Here is a 22043-nt window from a genome sequence, read left to right as displayed (position 1 = left end):
TTGTTTTTGGTTTTGTTTGTTTTTGTTTTTCAGGAAAGGGGTATCCCTTGCTGTTCTGGAACTTGCTCTGGTCTACGGACCAGGTTGACCTTGAACTTCAGAGATCTTCCTGCCTCTGCCCTCCAAGTGCTGGGATTAAAGGGGTGCGCCACGGTCACCAGCGCCACCATCTCAATACCTTCCCTTTGCTCGCCCACTGTGTACATTTAGGATCAGATTTGGTCTCACTCTGCCACTTGCTGCCTTGTGGAGGTTACCAAACATCTCCAAGCAATAGACCGGGGGTGACAAAGAGCTTCCCGGGGCTGTCTCTGAAAGGTAGAGTGATTATGTATCCCAGCCATCAGGGATAAAAAAATAAAAATAGGAACACATTTTGGGAACATCTGCTGATTTTTTTTTTAAACTGGAAAGTAAGATTTACCTGAATGAAGAAGCAGCAGATGTTACCTTTGTGGGGGTTGGGGGGTTCCCCCCCTCACAGCAGACTGGAGAAAGCTGAGTTACACAAAGTGCTGGTGTGCTTGATACTCAACACGGAGAGAATGTCAAAGCATGCGTTGATTTCCCCCAAAACTTGGAGCCAGCATATGGGACAGTGCTGGGCCCCATTGCGGCTGTGTTTTCTGGAACTGAGTGATGGGCTGGACTGTACCCTCACAGTGGTGCCTGGGGGGCTGGTTTACTGTGAGAGACCCATGCTGCCTCCCTCCTCCCCACCTCCCCTACCGTCCGCTTCAGGTCACTTGACGCTTCCCTTTCAGACCTGGCTTGTTTTTGTTTTTTAACCATATTGTCTGTCTCCATCACACACTCCCCACAGTGCTGGCCATCCCCACCTCCATGCCCCCCTCCCCTCCCCGGGAGATAAGTTGTATGATGACAGAGCCTGCATCTGTGTTATCGGTGCTAGGATGGTGCCTGGGAAATTCTCGGGCGCTTAATAAATGGGCACCTGCACCCACATACTCGAGTCGCTGCGTGGGGTGTCGCTGTGGAAGTCTGTCTCACAGACTTAGGTGGCACGTTTATGATTCTTCCCCTCATCTGTTCCTCACCAGAGGATACACTGTGCTATTAGGAGATGAACAGAGCAGGAATTCAGAATTATAATAATTTGTTTTCTCTCCTGGATTTTAAACAAAGTGGCAGGACTGCTTTTGTGTGTGTGTGTGTATGTGTGTGTGTGTGTGTGTGTGTGTGTATATGTGTGTGTGTGTGTGTGTGTGTGTGTGTACACGTATATAGCATGTCCCACATGTAGAAGTGAGGATAGCAGCCACAGGGGCATTGTGGCAGACAACTTCTGTGTAGCTTGAATCCACATTGCTTCATTCATACACGTCATGGAGATGGTCCACAAGAGGCAAACCCCTTAGAATTCTGCTCACACATAATACTGGGACTTCATGTGACTCTTATTTTCGGCCACAAAAATGGCCGTAATCCGAGCTGGCTTGGCCACACCTATCAGTGCCACCCGCTTGTGCTATCCATCTTGCAAAATATAAGACAAGGCCAGAGCTTAAATTAAAAATCCTCAGCCTCTTATCTCCTTCCTACAGGAAAGCAAATCTGTGTTGAAAACCGTAAAATTAAGGGGAGAGCGAGGATAGCATAATTTAGCAGAAATTCACGGCACCAGAGCCTGAGCCATATGGCTGGAGGGACAGGTCAGACATTAAGAAGTGCTGCCTGCCAACTCGTTCCTTAGGGTGGTGCTCTGAAACCAGAAAGTCATGTGAAATGCAGAGATCCTTCCAGAAGATCTCTGCAGCACCGACGACAACAACCCCTAAGAAAATATCTTTGTTGATTACTTGGCAATTACACCGCTTTTGAGACTATCAATCTAAGCTAGAGTTGAAATGTATTCGTTTCCAAATTTGGGAAGCAAAAGGATTTTGCTACTCTACCTTAAAAAAATAATTTGTGGTTTTTGCCCCTCCCCACCCCCACCTGCTTTCTCTGGCATTTTGGAGTCCTTGCGCTTTCCGAGACCCTTCTTATATACTTAGTAAATGTCACCATTAACACTTGAAAACCATTAAAGGATTTCTAAGCCTTTTACACATTCATATGCATAGATGTTTGTGTTAATATATGTCGAGAAAACTTGTGGGGCTTTGATAATGGTGCTCCATTTAATAAAGGCCAGGGGCTATATGAGCCATGCAAGGGTTGCCATTAGAGAGGACCTGGTAATTACCAAGCACAAGCATAATTACCCAACAATCTACAAAGATTTTTTTTAGGGTTGTTATATAGTAAGCACTGTAGAAATCCTATCATTGTACAAAAAAGTGTGACTTTCTGCCTACCATTTTGAGGGCCACATGAGGTTCTTTGGGGGGGGGGCGGTTGCCCTGATGGGCGTAGAGACCCCTAGGGCTCTCTGGGATGAGTGTTCTTATTTTCCTGAGGGTAACCTTCACATTAAACCGTATCCTTCTGGTGCTTAGTTGGTAAAAAGCATCGAGTTTCCTGTGAGTGGACCATAGGTGCAGCCCCCCTGTGACGTATATTGTGGGGTCCCTTTGCCATCCAGACATTTGAACAGTTCACATGGGGACACCTGTCAGGCCGCTTCCCCGATTTCCTTTTAATGTGATTCTTTACTTCTTGAGAAACGCATTTCCTATTAATCTTAGCCTGGCACAGTACAGTAAAATGTCACTAATTCAAACTAATTACGGCGAAGGCATGCCTGAGCTAGCAAGTTCATTTCATTCTCTTCCTCTTAAGTCTGAGTTGCTCGTTACTCTACAATTTCCACCCGGGCACCTTCCCGAGGCTGCTGTAATTAGTGCATGGCTCAGAGTCATAGCCACCTCTTCCTTCCACGTGTGTAATCCTGTTACCTTCCCTTTCTTTGGGAGAAATGGGAAGGGTTTTGTTTTGGGTTTTTCCCCCTATTTTCATTGCTGTTGTTGTTATTTGTGGATACAGTTGTATGTGCTTACCATATGTAACATGGTTTGTAGTGGAATGGTTACATCCAGGTAATTAACATCTGAATTACCTCCTGAAGGTTAGCATCCACTCAGCAGGATTTCAGGAAGACAACTAGGGATGGGGCAAGCTGGCACATACCACTTAAGCTTGGCCTGATGCAAGAGGATGTAGGACATCCTGGTCTGTCCCTCCTTCACTCTCATCCGATGTCTGTCTGTCCTTGTTCCTCTGTGTAAACACAGACACACACACACACACACACACTATTGTCACTAGCTAGAGTTCCCTTAAAAATGGTCATCCTAATGTTGAGCCTGTCACTTCATTACCCTACTAGTTTATGTTCTTAACCCTTTCTTGAACAAGGAAAACTTTGTTAATTTTTTATTTTATTTTTGTTTTATTTTGTTTTTGTTTTTTCTGAGACAGGGTTTCTCTGAAGAGCCCTGGCTGTCCTGGAACTCACTCTGTAGACCTCAAACTCAGAAATCTGCTTGCCTCTGCCTCCCAAGTGCTGGAATTAAAGGCGTGCACCACCACCGCCCAGCTTTTATTTTATTTTTGAGATGCATTTAACATGTAACCCTGGCTGACCTGGAAGTTGCTACATAGACTGACTGAGTAGACTGACTGACTGGCTTGAGCTCACTGAACCCACCTGCCTCTTCCTCTCAAAGGCTGGCACTAAAGACATGTGCCACCACACCTGGCTTCGATGGAAAGAGGACTTGTAACTTTGCCACAATCGAAATGATGGAGATTTTAAATAAATGACATGCAAATAGATAATATGAATCCTTAAAAACATGTATACTTTTATATATGTGTATATAAATATGTGCATATGGTATATATGTGTTATATCATATATACATATCATGTATCATATACATATATATGTGTGTGTGTGTATACATATATACATATATGATACATAAAGTATGGGTTTGTTTGTTCGTTTTTACGTGTGCCTGTGCTTTTCAGTGAGTGATGGAGCTCTCTTCACTTTGGCTGGACTGGCTAGCTAGCAAGCTCCAGGACCTGGCTATCTTTTTGCCTGCAGGGCTGGGATTACAGTCATGTTCCACTATGAGGAACCAAGCTTAGGAGGGTGCCATGCTTATACAGCAAATGATGTCACCCACTGAGCCACCTTCCCAACCCTGTTGTTTTCAGTGTATTTGTTTGTGCTTGAGATGAGGCCTTTTTTTGTAGCCCAGGCTGGCCTTCAGCACACCTTCCTTCCAATTTGGCCTCTTGAGTCCTGGGGTCACAGGCATGAGCCAAAGTCTGTTACAATGCAAAAATAAGGTTAGCAATTTAAAGTGCTGTTTCAAACTGTTAGATTTGTGTCGTGAAATTATATGCAAGGTTGGGGTTCCTTGTGGATGCCAGAGGAGCAGGGGGCAGCTGAGCAGCAGCGAAAGCAAGCGGTCCCATCAGATACAGCGGCGAAATTCCACAAACGGTCAGAGCATAGACCTGAAGGATATGCTAAGGCATTACGGACTGTAAATTATCAGTCTGTGCCGACTGTTGTTTGGGGTGGCAATATTTGGTCAGTAGTCTGTTCAAAGGACACGTTTTTAATTGAATGGTGTCTTCTAGCTAGATGTGGGATGAGTGGAGACAGTATAGATCACAGCGATTGCACTATCGGCTCTTTATCAAAGAGGAAGTAAGGAGGGGATGGGAAGGGCGAGTAACACACATGTGCAGAGGTTCAGGCCATGTGAAGCACTGTGGCCAGAGAATCTCTGCAGGCCTCCCGTGCTGTCCCCACCAGCCTTCTTGTGGGACATTCCTGAACTTGGGTATTTGTGCGGAAGCGCTGGCAACTGTGCTCTTGGCTCCCTTGTCCCCTTAATGACTGCCTACTGCTCCTGGGTGAAGTCCCCCACCCCCCTTGGGAAGAGGAGGGGACTAGGAAGAGTCAGGCCGCCATATTAACCATTGGCTTTGTGGTTACTTTGCAGTCAAATAAAGTGCCGGTGGTGCAGCCCTCTCACGCGGTCCACCCGCTCACCCCCCTCATCACCTACAGCGACGAGCACTTTTCTCCGGGATCCCACCCGTCACACATCCCGTCAGATGTCAACTCCAAGCAAGGTAAGCGCATCCGGCCTGCCCAGGCCTCTGTTGCCAACCAGGCAGCCATGTCGCATAGGCTTCCAACCATTCCAGGTGTGCCGGTGTCTGCCCCCATGGGAGTCCCAAGTGCACCTGAAGATGGGTGCATACAGTTGGCTGGCAGTTCTTCAGAAATCTATACAAATTTGTTGTTTTAGTTTTTCACAAAAACAAGTACCCAGAAACAACAACAATCAAGCAGAAGAAAGTATAATACTGTCCTGTTCCAAGTGACGGCTTCAAAAAGCCTACATGATACACAATACAAGCCAGTAGATTGTGCAAACGGTAAAAGTCTCGGCCATTTATTCACTAAAGTATCCACGTGGAGGTATGCTTTTCAAGTCCCAGGTCCCCATGCTCGCTGAATAAATGTGAGCCCCAAACTTAGCCACTTTTCTCCATCACTGGGCCTTTACCAACAAGCTAAGGCCATGGCTCTTGTGGTCTCGGGAAGTACAGCATGCTAACAAAGATTCCTCTTTCCTACCTCACAGCTTGGAAACTGGCTCTTAGCCCCGATCTGAAAAATCGAAATACCATTTCTCTCTCCTCCACATTAAGTCCAGGACAGTCCCTTTCCACTGAAAGGAGGAAGGTTACAGATTCCCCTTGGCATATCTTCTTTACCAGGAGAGCTGCTTGCGCCCTCGGGGTCAGTTTTAAATAACAGCAGGGCTATTCAGACACAGACACTGTAATGCTAGGACGGCAGATCAATTGATGAGACTCCCCAGACAACGACTAAGTGAATTATGGGGGTAGTGTGTGCATCGAGGGCACGGGACCCACGAATAACGTATGTATCCTATATGGGGAACAAGAAACCAACGATTTCATTATGTACTCCATTTAAACATGTACAGAATTGTTCATTCCTGAATATTTCCCATTTATTCCTTTAGACTTCAGCTGAGCAGGGAGAACAGAAGCTGTGACTTGGAGTGGGGGTGGGGCGGTGACTCTCGTGTAAGATGTTGGTGACTTTGAATTGTTTTCTTTAAATATTTATTTATTTATTTTATGTATATACTACACTACCTTTGTTCTCTTCAGACAGACCAGAAGAGGGCACCAGACCCCATTACAGATGGTTGTGAGCCACTATGTGGTTGCTAGGAATTGAACTCAGGACCTCTGGAAGAACAGTCGGTGCTCTTAACCACTGAGCCATCTCTCCAGCCCCACTTTAAATTTTTTAATCAATTTTTGGCTGTGCTGGGGATCAAACTTGGGGTCTTGCACATAGTAAGGAAACACCCCAACACCGAGCTACATCTCCAGCCCCTGTTGATAATACACACACACACACACACACACACACACACACACACGCACATGGAGTAAAGCAGGAATTTTTTGCTTCAAGAGTTATTTTTTTTCAGCCTCTTGGGGTTTCTTTGTTCCGTTTTATTCCTACCATGCAAATCTGTCCCTTTTAATGTCCCATCCTCAGTTTAGATATTATAAATAAAGTGCAAAACCATCTCTGTCTAGAGACAAAAGGGCACAGTTTCAGTTTGGCCTCTCTGCGTCAGTGACAGGCTCCGCTTGTTCTTCATTTGCAGAAGAGCGCATTGTGTGAGGGCTGAACAAACTTGAAACACTTGGGTTTTGCCTGTGGTAAGTGGAGGGGGGCGACATGGACAGAGAGTTCTCTAGTCTCTCAGCCTGGGGCCTAACCTCTCAGCATAGCTTGTCAGTCTTGGCTTGCACAGGCAAGATTGGGATCCAGCAGGGCTTTGGGCAACCATAAGGGAAGGCCCAACAAAACAGAAATGCCCAGACCACAGAGGCCAAAGCATGCCCTCTGACCTCTGCCCTCTGCCCTCTGCCCCTCCATGGATGACCTCTATTGACAGTGTGAAAAGAGTGTCTGGGTCCATTTGGTTTTCTGCTATTTACCACTGGTCAATCACCAGAGGACCCAGATCCTTAGGTTAAACAGAACATTTCCTCGAACACTTCCTCGACTTGGGTTTGAGTAGAGCCCAGGTATCTCTGTAGACAAGGTAAGAAGAATGTTGGCCCGGGAATTGGGCATGTAGCTTGGTGACAGGACATCTGCGGAACTTGTGTTTTGCTCTGGGTTGTTTTATTTGTTGTTAGTGCTGGGGATGGCACAAAACAAAAATCAAGGCCACTATGGCATTCTCCATGGTGAGTGGGAATGTCTTTGGGCTGTCCCCAGAGGGGCCATGATGTAAGCTAAGCTGTCCAGTGTGGGTCGAAATCTCAGAGCAGGTCTAAGATATACATATCTGCAGACTGTGCCACTGTGAGTGATAAAACTGGATATTTAAATTCTCAGCTATTAAAAAAATAATAAACCCACCAAATGAGTATTATTACTTTTGTTTAATTTTTGGAAGAAAAGGTGTGTTCTGTGTTCTGCTTGAGCACTTTGGAACAGTGACTATTTAGGAGAACAACACACCGCTGTTGAGTGGTTTTTCTCGGAAGAATTCTTGGACCGTTTAGTTTTGAACAATAGTTTATAGCCTACTGAATACATTTGGCTTCCCCTGTGTTCACCTGTCTGCCATTCTCCCTCCCTTGCTTTATACAGCTAATTTATCTTATTACTTCTCTGGACATGTTTAGAGGCTAGACTAGTGGTGTGAGCAGTTACTTCTCTGCTTCCTTTAGCCTTTTCCTTTTTAAAAATGGAGACTATTACAGCCATTCCACCCACTATCTCTAGTTGTTTTAATGTGGATATCCTGGTTATAACTACATGTTTGTCCTGAGCATCATGTACTTTATCACCATGAACCTCTGCGTTAAAAGTGCTCATTTACATAATACTGAGTTTATATAATTTCATTCTTTCATATTTTATGGTCCCCTCCCCCAAACCTGAACAGACTCATTCTAGCTCCGCTAGAGACCAGAGCCACCGATGTCAATGTTCCTAGTAGGCTAGTCAGCTTTGTCTAGTTGGGGGAAAACAAAAATATTAGGTCCATACAGTAGCCCCAGGCAGAAATATCCAGAAAATAGGAACTGTCTTTGGGAACATTGTCATTTATAAATAGTAAGATTCACATGTCTAATGTTCTAAGTTGCTCTGGCTGTCTTTGGTGCGAGGTTAGGGTTGATCGTCTGTTTTTAACTTGAACCTCCCAGAAGACGCTGAGATGTGAGAATTTGAGCATCTTAGGGTCAGGGAGCAAGCAACAAGTTGAAAACCTCACCAAAAGCCCTGAAGCACCAACCTTAGTTCACCCCTCCCCGTTCCCAGAAACAAGAAAAACAGCCTGGGGAACAAATTTGGAGACCCACTTAGATGGGATCAAAGGAAACTAGCGTGCTTAAGCAAAACCGAAAAGAGAGTTCAAGAGATTTTTGGAAACAGCAAACTGTGCATTGGCCTGAGGCAGGAGCCCTGTTGAGTACCGCAAGGAGACCACTCTATTCTAGTCCATGCATCTTTGTGTAAGAACAGAGAGGAGGTTGGTCCTAAATCACACAAGTAATGTCAACACTCAAGGTGACACCTAAGTCTCTCTCCCATGTTCAGGTCCTTTGGTAACTTAAGATACATGAAGTCTATGGATGGGTTAAGTAGTCAAACCTCATGCTATTTAAAGAGCCTCCTGTTATGAATCATAATGTAAATATCTGATATGTAGGATATCTGACATGTGACACCCTGAAGGGGGTTTCGAGTCCCACATTGAGAACCATTGCCCTAAATGGAAATGGTCTTTTGAAGCCATGGCCATCCGTATGGAGCGACTTACTTAGCACTTTTCAGGAACAGTGCGTTAAATTTTACATTCTCCTAGTGTGGATGTGTCTTGTCAGTTTTGTTCTCCCCTGTGCCTAAGGTGAGCTCTAAGAAAGGATATCCTCTGGGACTAAGGATTAGGTAGGTCTCACACTTGCAGGACACTGAGCTCCCAGGAGGATGCAAGCACAAGGAACGATCTGGTGGCATTCTCCACTGCTGGAGAATATAGCTAATCCAGAGCAGTGTGACCTTGGCGCCCAGAGGACCAGCGCTGATGAGCAGCTTAGAGGGAGAGGAAATGGCAGCCAGGAACAAATGAATCATATCAAGTGTGACCACCGCGGGGCTGAGGAGGATTCCTAATTAATCTTCCATCCTCTGAGGTCTCATGTTTCCCCAATCTATGTGTCCGGAAGGGAACCTATGAAAATGACAATTTCCCTAATCTTTGAGCCCCATGGCAGGCCACCTTCTTCGGAAGGCCTGTCACTTGCCATTCTACACAGAAACAGTTGTCTACCATTTTCTTCAAGTGAAATAATAAGAACAGGATAAATCATCAGGAGAGTCTTGGGATGGCTGTGTCCTGGCAGTGCATGCATCCCTGCATGGGTTTCTTAAGCTGCAACTGTCCATCTGAAGACCCCCTTCGCTATGATGCTGAAATCCTAAGGGAGACACAGGTCCACTCGCCCGATGTGAGTGATAGATGGTTTCTATCCCCCAAATCACCAGTGACGTGAAGCATTTTGGTTTTTTGGTTTTTGTTTTTTTCTCTTGCTCTTCCATATAACTGTCCCTGGAATATAAACACCATATCTTTCTGCTCCCTTTAACAGGCATGTCCAGACACCCTCCAGCTCCTGAAATCCCCACCTTCTACCCCCTGTCTCCGGGCGGCGTTGGACAGATCACCCCACCCCTTGGCTGGTAAGAGCCTTCCTGTAGCCTTTAGCTGAGTGAGCACCTGTCTTTCCCCTTCCCACTCTTGGAGATTAGCTCCCTGTGCAGTCACACTTGTGGAATGCAGGAGATTTTCCACCAACAAGCAAGGTGCTAACTTTATTTCATTTCAATTTGAAAGATTATTTTTTTAAAAAAAGTAGAGACTTTGAAATGGATTGGGTCCGTCCACTAATATGTGTAGAAAATGACTGCATAGCGTTTGCTTTGATGCTTATAGTTTTATGGATTCAATTTGTGGCTTTGGGCATCAGCTCTGCCGTGGGAAGCCACCGCTCAGCGAGGCTTTTCTCTTCCAGTTTTCTTTCTTTCCTTTTTTTTTTAAAAACAACTCATATTTTTGAGACATGAACTTAGACTCACTGGTTAGCTACTTTTGCTTCTAAGTGACCAACTGAGACAAGTAACACGAGACTAAATGAGAAATCAACAGAACACACGCATCTCTGAGATGTTAATAAGCAAGCACCAGGCTCATTTCAAGGGAGCAAGAAGTCTGTTTTATTTAGGCGCTTGATTCCTGACAGACTTGGAATGCTAGTTTTTCCCCCTCTGTACTGGTTATTTCCAGAGACAATCCTGCTGCTGCTGCCTCTTCATTCAGTTCTTCTTATTTGTTTTTATGGCGGTAAAGAAACTCCGTGTTGAGGAGTATAATTTTTGCAGTGCGTGGCTGTCCTAACACCGCTTCCTCCTCCAGCTCCATGCCTGCTCCTCCTCAGTCCCCCCTCGCTGCAAGGGTCCCACAGATATCTCTCCCGGTTCTCCGTTGAGCCTGCTCTCCCCACACCCCCCATATCTTGGCTTCATCTCTACGCCCAGACATCCTGGCATTTTTCTCCAGCAAGGCTAGGGATCCCACCCCACCCCCTCTATCATTAAGTTGCTCAGTCTGAGAGTTTCATTGATTATGTGTATATTTGAGTCCTAGCTCAATTATTCTGTCTGAACTCGGCTCCTCGGGAGCGATGTGCCTATGCCGTCGCTGGCAGCTGGGAGTAGAGATTGTAAGATAGAGACTGGACCGTGAGAGAGGGGAAGAAGAAGGCCCTCTCAGCGAGAAGCAGAGTAACTGCAGAGAATGGGTTGTGTATAAGGGGGCCGGTGGCGCAGTATCCCTGAAATATGCATTTCCTTTATGTAAATAGAGCAGTTGGTGCCCTTTCTATTTCTAAATTCTCAAAGGTTTGGATAAGGAGTTGGCTAAGCTGCTTCTCTGAAGGGATAGTTTACCATTCTGTGGGCTGCATTATACCCAAGAAGCATTTTTTTTTTTTTTACGTCCTACTTTGCATTAAAGGTGTTGGGTGAGGGAAAGGGTAGGTGAGGGAAAGGGTATAAAAGAGCGGTTGATGAGCCAGCCTGTGTTCCAAACTAAGGGAGGAGGGGATTCTTCGAGGCCCCAGGGTGCTTTGATGGTTGAGGTGGGGGAGACTGAGGAAGGGAAGGCGAGTTGTAACCATGTTGGGGGTGGCTGCCTTCCCACGGCCCCTCGGTCCTGTCACCAAACTCTTACTGCTAGCTGGTAACTCGTGTTTTGTCATTGATGGGTTCCTCTCTTCTGTGACCTCAGGCAAGGTCAGCCTGTTTATCCCATCACGGGTGGATTCAGGCAACCCTACCCATCCTCACTGTCAGGCGACACTTCCATGTCCAGGTAGGTGGAGGTGGACCGCCCAGGTCGCTCCTCTGCTCTCGTTGTGCGCACCCCGCCCCGCTTGCCTCTGGGCTGGCTGGCTTAGGAGCCCCATAACCCAGCCCCGCGTGTGTCTGTGCAGCGTGCCTGGCTCCCACACTAGGTGTCACAGGGCACCAGCCACACCAGGAACCATTGCAACTCCAGAATTCACTACCACCTACCGTGGGAGGACAAAGACCCCCCCGCCCCCCGAGTGGACGTTAGAAGAGTTTGGATTTAGATCGTACTGGGTGGGGTGTAGGCGGGCCGAGGGGGAACCCTGAAAATGAGTTGGGTCTGAGTTCTACAATTGCTTCCTTTGTGGAAACTTAAACTCAGTTTAATGAGGCCGTACCCCATAGTCCAGATCTGTCCTCCACTGGCCCTCCCTCGGCCTTTGGGGGAAGAGAGGACAGTGCCCACAAGTGGTCCGGCAGGGTGTACATCTTAGTGTGTGAATCAGGCCCTGTGTGGACATGATGCTGCAAGTGAAGCTCTCTGGGGCTGCTCTGTGTGGCGCTTCTGCTTCTGGTAGGGATGCTGTGTCCCATGCTTGGTGTACTCGATGTGCACACAGCTTTGTGCTGTGTCATCTGTGTGTCCCATGTGGCTTTCTCGAGGAAGCCAGTGTGTCACTGTGCCAGAAGTCAAATGGTGAGCTATTAACCGGTTGTGAATCTGTCTTTTCTTTTCTTTTTGTTTTTAATGTGGATTTGATGTTGATATAGTTTGTGTGGTTAATCTGAGGTTATACACGTGGTGCACGCATGCGAGTGCGCGTGCACGCATGTGAGCACGCGCGCAAACACACACACACACACACACACACACTTGTCCAATGATAAATAAATCTAGATGGCTAGATTGGTTAATAATCTTCATTTTTAAAATAGTTTTAACACTGAGAACTGAAGACAAAGATCTCCTTACAGGCACACACCCAGCATCATGTATCTTTCCATTTAGCAGGGAGGGCAGCATTATTTGGTCAAATGTTTGTATTTTTGTCTCCTTAATACTTAAGACATTTGTTTCTGAAACACTAGGCACCCTAGCAAATGTCCTTTTCTCCTTTCCTGATGAAACAAACAAACAAACAAACAGAGAATATTTTTCTTGTGAAATTAGGCTTTTACTCTAAAGCAGATTGGAAAGAAAAACCTCTTGTAGGCAGGTCCAGAGTGGTTGCCGAGATACGTCGTTACCTGTTCTCGCAGGGCAGTTTCTTCCTTTGCCATGGCTGCTGGTGGATAGGCTAACATTTTGAATGCTACATTCTCTGTGCCCGGGAGAAAGGCATTAGCAGGTGGAGATGCTGCCCGGGTACAGAATCTCCCTGCCTTAAATTTAACCCTTGCCCTTAAGTCCAGAGTCAGCTCTTCCTCAGGCCCCATCTGAGATGCAAACGTTGCCACTGTGTAGACAATCATTTTGGGCAGCGAGAGCGAAAACCTTAGAAACGAGGGTCCGTGAGGTCTCTTCTCACCCGCTCTGCCCATTGCTCCCTCTGACTTGGCTGCCACAGCCGGCAGTATGAGACCACGCTGTGTGCGATTTTGAAATGTGATGCCTTTGGTTGAATCTGAATAAAGTGTCATGTTTTCCAGTAATTTCTCTCAAAATTAAATTGAAATTTTTGTTGGAAAATTGCTCTGCGAGGAAACTGATCCCGTTCCCTTATCTTGGGCCTGCTGCCCTCCCGAGGAAGAACGCCACTTTGAAAAGCTACAGGGAGTAATTATATTTTCCAGCTGAATATTGAAAGAAAAAAAAAACCAAACAGTTGTCATTCCAGACAGTAGTCAATACTCAGGAGTATACTGATAGGGCTTCACTCGTAGCCACTCGCAGTTAGGGAGCTGTCTTGTAGCTCTGCCTAGGTTTGGCCATAGTGGCCTTCTCATCTCCCTCATCTCTCTGTACAGGTTTTCCCATCATATGATTCCTGGTCCCCCTGGCCCCCACACAACTGGCATCCCTCATCCAGCTATTGTAACACCTCAGGTCAAACAGGAGCATCCCCACACGGACAGTGACCTAATGCACGTGTAAGTAGAGCCCCGGCCACACCCCACCCCACCCCCATCCCCACCCCTGTTCCCCATTTCCAATCTTGAAATTCCATGAGTCTCTGCCTGCAAGATGCTGCTGTCCCAGAGAACAGGGACTTGAATCTGAGACTGGAAGAGACCAGGGGATATAACATTTCATGGACACTCACCAGGATGGAGCAGGGTTCTACTGTACGCAGCTGCCAGGGATCTTGAACTGTAGAGCCCTCGCCATGCCAGACTTTCCCTCAGGGAACGGAAACAGTGACAAGGGCAGTTTACCCACGTTGGAGTCCTCTGCAGCTCAGAATTCAAGGAGTGGCCACTGGCATGGAATCCCCTAGTGGCTCAACATGGATTCAAAGTTTTAGAGCCAAGCTATGATACCTTCCTTATTTTGGAAGAATAAGAAATGGCACCCCAGGGCTGGAGAGATGGCTCAGAGGTTAAGAGCACTGACTGTTCTTCCAGAGGTCCTGAGTTCAATTCCCAGCCACCACATGGTGGCTCACAAACCATCTGTAATGAGATCTGATGCCCTCTTCTGGTGTGTCTGAAGACAACTACAGTGTGCTCACATAAAATAAACAAATCATTGAAAGAAAAAAGGAAAAGGTGAAAGAAAGTAGGTGTGGCCCTTATTTAGAAATTATGTATGAGAAGGCTGGGCCAAGCAGTGTTGACAACCCAAAGAAGATAAATATTTGTGTTTAGTGAGAAGGGTTAAAATCTCATTAGGTCTGGGGATCATGGTCAAGAGGAAAGAGCATTGTGTTATCCTAATGAGAACTTGAGTGTGGTCCCTAGTGGCCATGTAAAAAAGAGCCAGGGGGTGGTGGCCCATGCCTATCATCCCTCACTAGAAAGAGATAAGAGGAACCCCAGGATTTGCTGACCAATTAGCCTCATGACAGGCTTTCTAAAGTTTCTGAACAACCACTACTGATGCCAACTGAGGATCAACACCCAAGGTTGGCTTCCCCCCTCCGCCCCCACTCCCCCCACACACAGAGCTTACTTTGCAAAGCGTCCCTTAAGTGAGCCTCCATTGCACCAGACGAGGAAATGACCACCCAGAGTTTGTGTCTAGCTTCTTTGGAGGTGGCCAAGGGCCTCATCTTTGGGACCCTAAATGGAGCTTCCTCAGAGTGAAGGAACCCGACTCCCAGTGTCACTGTGGAAATGTAGAAATCCCGGGGTTCAGTTGTTTGCAACTTTGGGTTTTCATCGGGTGAGCCACAGGCTCTTCTTCGAGGTTGATGCTGTCCCAGGGGCTTCCAGAGAGCCAGGCGGGTCAGCCTCACACGGAATCTGGCAATGCCTACAGATCTTCTCTTCCCTTCTCTTCCCACCTCCTCCTGCCCCTTTCCCTCACCACCATCACCTTTTAGGAAGCCTCAACATGAACAGAGAAAGGAGCAGGAGCCAAAAAGACCTCACATTAAGAAGCCTCTGAATGCTTTCATGTTATATATGAAAGAAATGAGAGCGAATGTCGTAGCTGAGTGTACCCTAAAGGAGAGTGCAGCTATCAACCAGATCCTGGGCAGAAGGGTAAGTAACGGTGCGCAGGTGATGATGATGGCTGCCATCGCATGGCTTCTTTAAAATATGCTGAGACTTAGTTATTTGTCATGTGTGTGTGTGTGTGTGTGTGTGTGTGTGTGTGTGTGCTCCCACGTGTATGTGAGTGCGTTTGTGTTGTGTGCACACTTTTACACATACCTGAATGCACGATTATCAAGGAAGTGGTACCCAAGATACAATAGTAGTGTACTATAAACAATGTTGGCTCTGCTTGGAACAAAAACTTTCCGGAACTGATCACTGCGTGCCACATTTGAAACAGTATTTGTCTGTCTTGATGTTGGTAACAGTTGCTGAATAAAACAGCCAACTTTACCTTCCTGGAGTATGATGTTTTGTGACCAGATATAGACACTAGCACCCTCCCCCCAAGTTACCTAATAAAGTGTTACACCTGTGGGTGTAATTAGCACGGTGATATAAGACAGACCAGCAGGGGCCAGCAGAGGAACCTCTGAGGACATTGCACTTATTTTAAGCCTAGTAACAGTTAGTTGTGTGGATTTCCACAATTGGGGTAGCGGTGGGGGGTGAGGATTTGGAGAGGGCTCTCTAAACCCAAAATACAGCAGGACTTCCAGGAGACCAGCCCAGAGAGAGAGGATGCCACACCTTCCCAGGCAGAACCAGAGCTGTCGAGCTCTGAGATTCTAAGAACATGCTAGGATCCAGAGGAGTCAGACTTCTGGAGATGCGCTCTACAGCTTAAAAGCCCACCTGAGCTGGATCTGGGGTTTCTTCTTCCCTTGCATCCTTCCTTTTCCCGTGTTGGTATCTTTACGTTGCTCTTGCCTGTCATATATGGGAGTCCCAGACTCTAACCAGGCTGTGGGAACTCTGAAAATGCCCTCTCCAACAGCTATCCAAATGACTAGCCGTTCCTTCCACGTGCTTTCCCGCAGGACCGAAGTGGTCTTAGTTTGGTATCTGTAAAGCTGTAAAGTGAACTCAAAGGTTACATTTTTACTGACGCTGCACTACATTTTATTAAGAATGCGGCTGGGCGTGGTGGCACACGCCTTTAATCCCAGCACTCAGGAGGCAGAGGCAGGAGGATTTCTGAGTTCGAGGCCAAGCCTGGTCTACAAAGAGAGTTCCAGGGCAGCCAGAGCTACACAGAGAAACCCTGTCTCAAAAAAAGCAAAACAAACAAACAAACAAAACCCCATCATCTTTATGCACCAGTGCTCACCCAGTTTGTGACCTCTGCATATGGGTTTTGGCTTTTGTTTTTCTGTTTCTTCTTGTAAGTTCAGATGACATGAGGAGGCTCTACCCACCTTTGGGAAGCGTAGAGAGGATTGTGTGTTAGTACACCCAACTCAGTACACCAGAACATTCAGAAGATGTTCAGGAGGCCTGCAGCCAGCACAGAACACAGAAGCAGGCCTTGAGTCATCGATTCCCACTGCAGAGCCTCAGCCCGTTGCCAGCTCCAATCTATGAGATGCCAAGCTCTCAAGGGCAAGGCGCAGGGACAGATTATAGTCTTTGGTGTTCCGAGTGTGACGTCCTATCTCCCTATGGATTCTTAACCACTTAATAATGATAATTACAGTGATTCCCAAGCCAGATCTCAGCAGAGGGGCGAGTCCATCAGCTTTGAAGGGCGCTAATGTTAAAAACCCCAAAGGCTGGTGACCACTTTCTCTGACTCTGTGAGAGAGAACAGAGGCAAAGAGTGGGGGGCGCTTTTTCTTTTTCTTTTTTAAATTTCAGTTCGACTACCTCTCTTAGCTCTTTTCCTCTTTTTGTCTTTGAGTCAGATGCCCCCTGGCCCTGCAGCAGGAATTATTTTCCTGCTCAAGAGGGTGAGGATGTGATCTTTGAGGTATGCTTCCTATTTTTAATGCACATTTCCAACAATTGCTACTTTCTCGGCTCCCTGAACGGTCCCCAGATCCAAGCATGTGTGTTTGAAAGGATGGTTCTCATTTGGGGGTCTCTCTCTGTCTTTGATTTAGACACCTGTTTCTATTTATAGGCCTCTGGATCTTTGATTAAGATCAGGTTTTCTGTCCTTTGAGCACTCCCCTCTGGCGGAGCCCTGCTTACTGGCTCTTTAAAGTTCTGGCTTTAAAAATCATGAAGTTTTACACCAGCATGATTAGACTGCTTAAAAGTGGATCTTAAATCCATCCCGGAACATTTTATCTTTTGATTTTTTTTTTAAATTCATCTTTACTGTCTCTAGAATTGAAATGCCTAGTCATGTGAATGAATTAAAATTTTCTTAATATACATCATAAATAGCAATGGCATAAATCTTATTTTAAAACAAACTGACTTACTGGGCTATTGCCAGAGGTCTGTTTACTCCAGCTTGATCGTTAGAATGTCTTAGCAGTCTCTTAAAAGTAAGCAAATGTTTTCCCCCTACAACTTGACAATTCTTAATAATAAAATTTGATTTTAAAAAAATATGTTTTTCAATAATCAAAGAGTTAGGAAAATGTTTTCTTAGTCTTAGTTTGTTTCTGTGTTTCAGAAACCCCTGAAATAAAGGCGATCTCTCTAGTTCTTAAAACATGTTTGTCTTCAATGCAAAACTCCAGTACAGCTGGGGAACCTACCGCGTCAGTGTGCTAAATGACCTGGGCTGGAGGGCCTGAGCTGGTGCTTTGTGCATTCGGGATTATCAGGGACCCAAGTCACTGTAAGCACCAGTGGCCTGCGTCTTCTTTCCTTATCGTTTGCCTGCAGAGTACACGCTGGCCGTTTGGAGAGAAGACGCAACTTTGATTTGCATTTTTAGGAGTTAGTTGCTTTTTGCCATTCTAGATGATTTTTCCCTCAGCTTATGCCTCCATACGCTATATATAATTAGGCCAACATCTTCCTGTTGTCAACGGTGATACCAGGCAAAGGGTTGGTCAGATGAGTGGAGAGACAGATGGCAGTCTTCTTACCTGAGTCTCTTGACGTTTCCCTCTCTTCACACAGCTTAGTGACATTTTGCATTTTGGTGTTCATATTTATTTATCAGAAGAGTGAGTAAATATCAATCACCAATGATTTGTGTGTGTGTGTATACATATCTACTTGTACATGTGTACGTATATGTGTGTGTATATATTTATAAATATGTGTATATATTTATATATATTGTGTATGTGTGTATATATAGTTTGTGTGTGTATATATATATGTGTGTGTATATATTTATAAATATGTGTATATATTTATATATATTGTGTATGTGTGTATATATAGTTTGTGTGTGTATATATATATGTGTGTGTATATATTTATAAATATGTGTATATATTTATATATATTGTGTATGTGTGTATATATAGTTTGTGTGTGTATATATATATGTGTGTGTATATATTTATAAATATGTGTATATATTTATATATATTGTGTATGTGTGTATATATAGTTTGTGTGTGTATATATATATGTGTGTGTATATATTTATAAATATGTGTATATATTTATATATATTGTGTATGTGTGTATATATAGTTTGTGTGTGTATATATATGTGTATATATATATATAAATTTGTTGTATATATATATATATATAGAGAGAGAGAGAGAGAGAGAGAGAGTGTGTGTGTGTGTGTGTGTGTGTGTGTGTGTGTGTAGTGTTCAGTTTGTTGAGGGTCTCCAGTGATAGGCTGCATCTCTTGAAGAAAGCAACCTTGCTTTCTGGCCAGAATAGCCACTGGTGCCCACGCATGCCTCTCCTTCATTTCCATTGGTATTATTATAATTATAATTATAATATAATATTTTATAACCAACGTGTATTGCTATGGGTGAGATGGCTTAGTAGGTAAAGGTTTGCCACCAGGCCTGATGACCTGAGTTTGATCCTGGGAACCACATGATGGAAGAAGAAAACAATTCACAAAAATCATTTTTAAACTGCCATATGTGTGCTGGGGTATATGTGCCTACACACACACACACACACACACACACACACACACACATTAAATAAATAAATATAATAAAACCATTTTTAAATTGTATCACCTGCCTTGCCTTTCTGCTCACATCAAGGCACCCATGTGTCATGAGCTTTGACTTTACCCTGTGTACTTCTAATACAATTCCAAACAAACACGGCTCCTGATCCAGCCCAGAGGCTGGGTTCAAGGGGATTTCAAAACATGTGGGCGTGGCTGCCTGGCCAGTGGGCTCTGCTGGCTTGGCAGGAAGATGCCAGGAGTCCTGTGAGGTGGCTGCCTGCTTCTCCTGTCAGATGAGCCAGAGCAACGAGCATCCCTGTTTCCTGCAGGAAAGATGCTGAGCCAGATCCTCACGTCCAAAGCCACACTGGTGGGAGCTTGTTCTCTCAGCAGCTTTCCCCTTCCTCCCTCTCCTCAAGCACCCACACCTCTCTTTTTCTTTCCTTTTCCTTTTTTACGTCATTGGTGGTAGGGAGTGGTGGTGGTGGTGGTGGAGTGGGGTGGGCTAGGGGAGGTACTGGAATTGGAATCAGTGAGTGGCACAGCTTGGTACAGAACAGGAGAAGGCAGAGGCTCCCAGCTACCTGAGAGACGTTTTGGGGGAAGGATTCTTCTTACTCCTGCAGCTACATCATCTTAGTGGGTGTGGTCACCTCCCAGTTAGACAGCGCCCACATCTCCATGGAGCTTGGCCCTGGAGATTTGGGGAAAATACTAGGAAACCAACTGCTGGAGACCCAGGCAAATGTTTTACATATATTTGCAAAATTAAAAAAAAAAAAAAAAACATAAGATGTCCTCAAATTCCCAAATGGATGCCTTGCCCCCAGAATAACAATTTTGTTACTTGGTGGTTACATTAAAAAGGCGAGAGAAGGGACTCGTAGGATGTCCCGCAGCTATGTGTACTCTCTCAAAAACCCCAGTTTCTTGACAAACAAATTAAGATGTTGCTTCTTGTTCCCTACTGGCCAGAAGCTAACCACAGTCAGAGTGTGCTATGCGGACGGTGTTATCAGTATTCTGTAGGTGTCTAAGTGTGAGGAGATGGGCTGGCTTCTGATGTCATACCTGTTTGGGTCACAAGATTTGGGTTCCAGAGTTCACGTGACAGGGTCTGGAGAGAGTCTGGGTGAGAAGGAGGCATGTTTGTCCTAAAAGGAATCTGGAAATGAACACATTTTGCATAAATAAGTGTTGTTTGGGCTCAGTTATCCGTGTAAAACTCCAGGCAACGAAAGTAGAACGCTAGATATCAGGGGTCACCTGTGAGAAGACTGGGTTTTTTTCCTGTTTATACTGGAAAAAGGAAGGGTGGGTGGCAGGTCTTTGTACTCCGACTGCTTTGATGCGTTGAATGTGATACAGGACCACGGGGCAGAGAAACCAAAATGTAAGTTTCACCCCAGCCTCCAGACTGCCTGGTGTCTGCAGCACCAGGTTTAACTGCTTCCAGTAAACCCATCCATTCCTGGAGTGTGAACCTTGAGTTGGCTTGCTGCCTCCTCGCTTACCTGTTTTCTCTTCCCCGTTTCCTTTTCCGTTTCAGTGGCACGCCCTCTCCCGGGAAGAGCAGGCCAAATATTATGAACTAGCACGGAAAGAGAGACAGCTACACATGCAGCTTTATCCAGGCTGGTCAGCGCGAGACAATTATGTAAGCCCCCTCTCTATCCCTGGCTTTTACCTCCCCATCCCCTTGCTCCCCGTCCCCACCCCACCCCCTCCCTGCTCCCCATCCATCTCAGAGGGGAATCTTTGGAGGATGCATGTGTCTGTACTGTCTCTTGTTTTGGGGAATTAACAAACTGTACAATAAAGATGTCACGAGTACATTGCATTTTGAAAACTTGACGCTTTTTTTTTTTTACTTGTGGCTGTGAGTTTTCTCTGTAAAACGAAGCTCTTTTAAAGTTCAAAACATAAATATTAAAATACTAGGAAAAAGATCTTTTTAAAAAAAACCTATAATTTCACCATGTAAAAGCAAGATTAATTATTAAATAATTACCACTAATCTTGCCACCTCTTTATGTTTTCTGTGTGTCTTTAGTTTCATATATAAGTAAAACGTAAGTGCATGTGTGTGTTTGTATATACATGTCTTTATCACGTGTTTCCTATTCTTCTCTGAAAATGTATTTTTTTTTCCTCTGAAGTGATATTTAGGACCCTATTCTACTAAGTGAATGTCTGTCTCAGTTTCTCGGTTTCTCCTGATTTTAGATTTTTGGTTTTTTTTTTCTCCCCTTCAGAAACACATAATCCACCCTGCATTGAATATGTCTGTGCAGAATAAGGGGTTTTCCCTCGTGCCATCATTTCTGCAGGATAGATTCATAGTACCAGGATGTTAAGAAGATAAAGCATTTTAAAGTTCTTGGTACATGTTGTCAGGTTTGTTTCCAAGTGACAAATGCTTTAGAAATCTTGCCCCATGTCTTGGTGACTGTTTTGACACAGTTTTAGAACTACTTGGGGTTTTGTGTTTTGTTTTGTTTTTTTGTTTTTTAATCCCACAGTCTATGTTCTTGGACTAAAACCAGAGTGGGGATTGTCGTGTTCTAGGATATACTAGTCTCAGCATCAAGAACTCCCTTGCTTATGTTGCCCGCTCTCTTACTGGAGAGCTTGAATATCTGGCATTGTCTTTAACTCTATATTAAGAATGGCATCTCTAAAACCGGGCGTGGTGGCGCACGCCTTTAATCCCAGCACTTGGGAGGCAGAGGCAGGATTTCTGAGTTCAAGGCCAGCCTGGTCTACAAAGTGAGTTCCAGGACAGCCAGGGTTACACAGAGAAACCCTGTCTCGGGTGGGGGGAAAACAAAAACAAGAATGGCATATCTAAAATTCTGTCATTATTATATAAAGTGACAATTTTGATCATTTAGATTCTTAATAGAATAATTTGAAAATCATTCTTAGACAGCTACAACAGGTGGCTTATGACAGCAAAAATTTACTGCTCGCTCTTCTAGAGGTTGAGCTATCTGAAACCAAGGGCCCCCAACAGGT

General features: G+C 45.2%; 1 protein-coding gene across 8 annotated transcripts in view; it reads left to right on the top strand.

The window, feature by feature from the left end:
- Lef1 (lymphoid enhancer binding factor 1) overlaps positions 1-22043 on the top strand; it is a 113395-nt gene that overhangs the window by 69949 nt on the left and 21403 nt on the right. For 5 of the 8 annotated variants that reach the window (XM_021157754.3, XM_021157755.2, XM_021157758.3 and 2 more), the window contains exons 4-9: positions 4932-5064; positions 9661-9751; positions 11358-11441; positions 13388-13510; positions 14905-15067; positions 20575-20682. In XM_021157754.3, coding sequence (XP_021013413.1) covers positions 4932-5064; positions 9661-9751; positions 11358-11441; positions 13388-13510; positions 14905-15067; positions 20575-20682 — 702 coding nt within the window. The remainder of the gene's footprint in view (positions 1-4931; positions 5065-9660; positions 9752-11357; positions 11442-13387; positions 13511-14904; positions 15068-20574; positions 20683-22043) is intronic. The other 3 variants (XM_021157756.2, XM_021157757.3, XM_085835523.1) reach the window with 1 other exon arrangement.

The sequence above is a fragment of the Mus caroli genome, unplaced genomic scaffold, assembly GCF_978045245.1.
Source record: "Mus caroli unplaced genomic scaffold, Mus_caroli_1 scaffold_3, whole genome shotgun sequence".
Lineage (NCBI taxonomy): Eukaryota > Metazoa > Chordata > Mammalia > Rodentia > Muridae > Mus > Mus caroli.
Note: the sequence above shows the minus strand (reverse complement) of the source record. Positions and strands in the feature narration are given on the sequence as shown.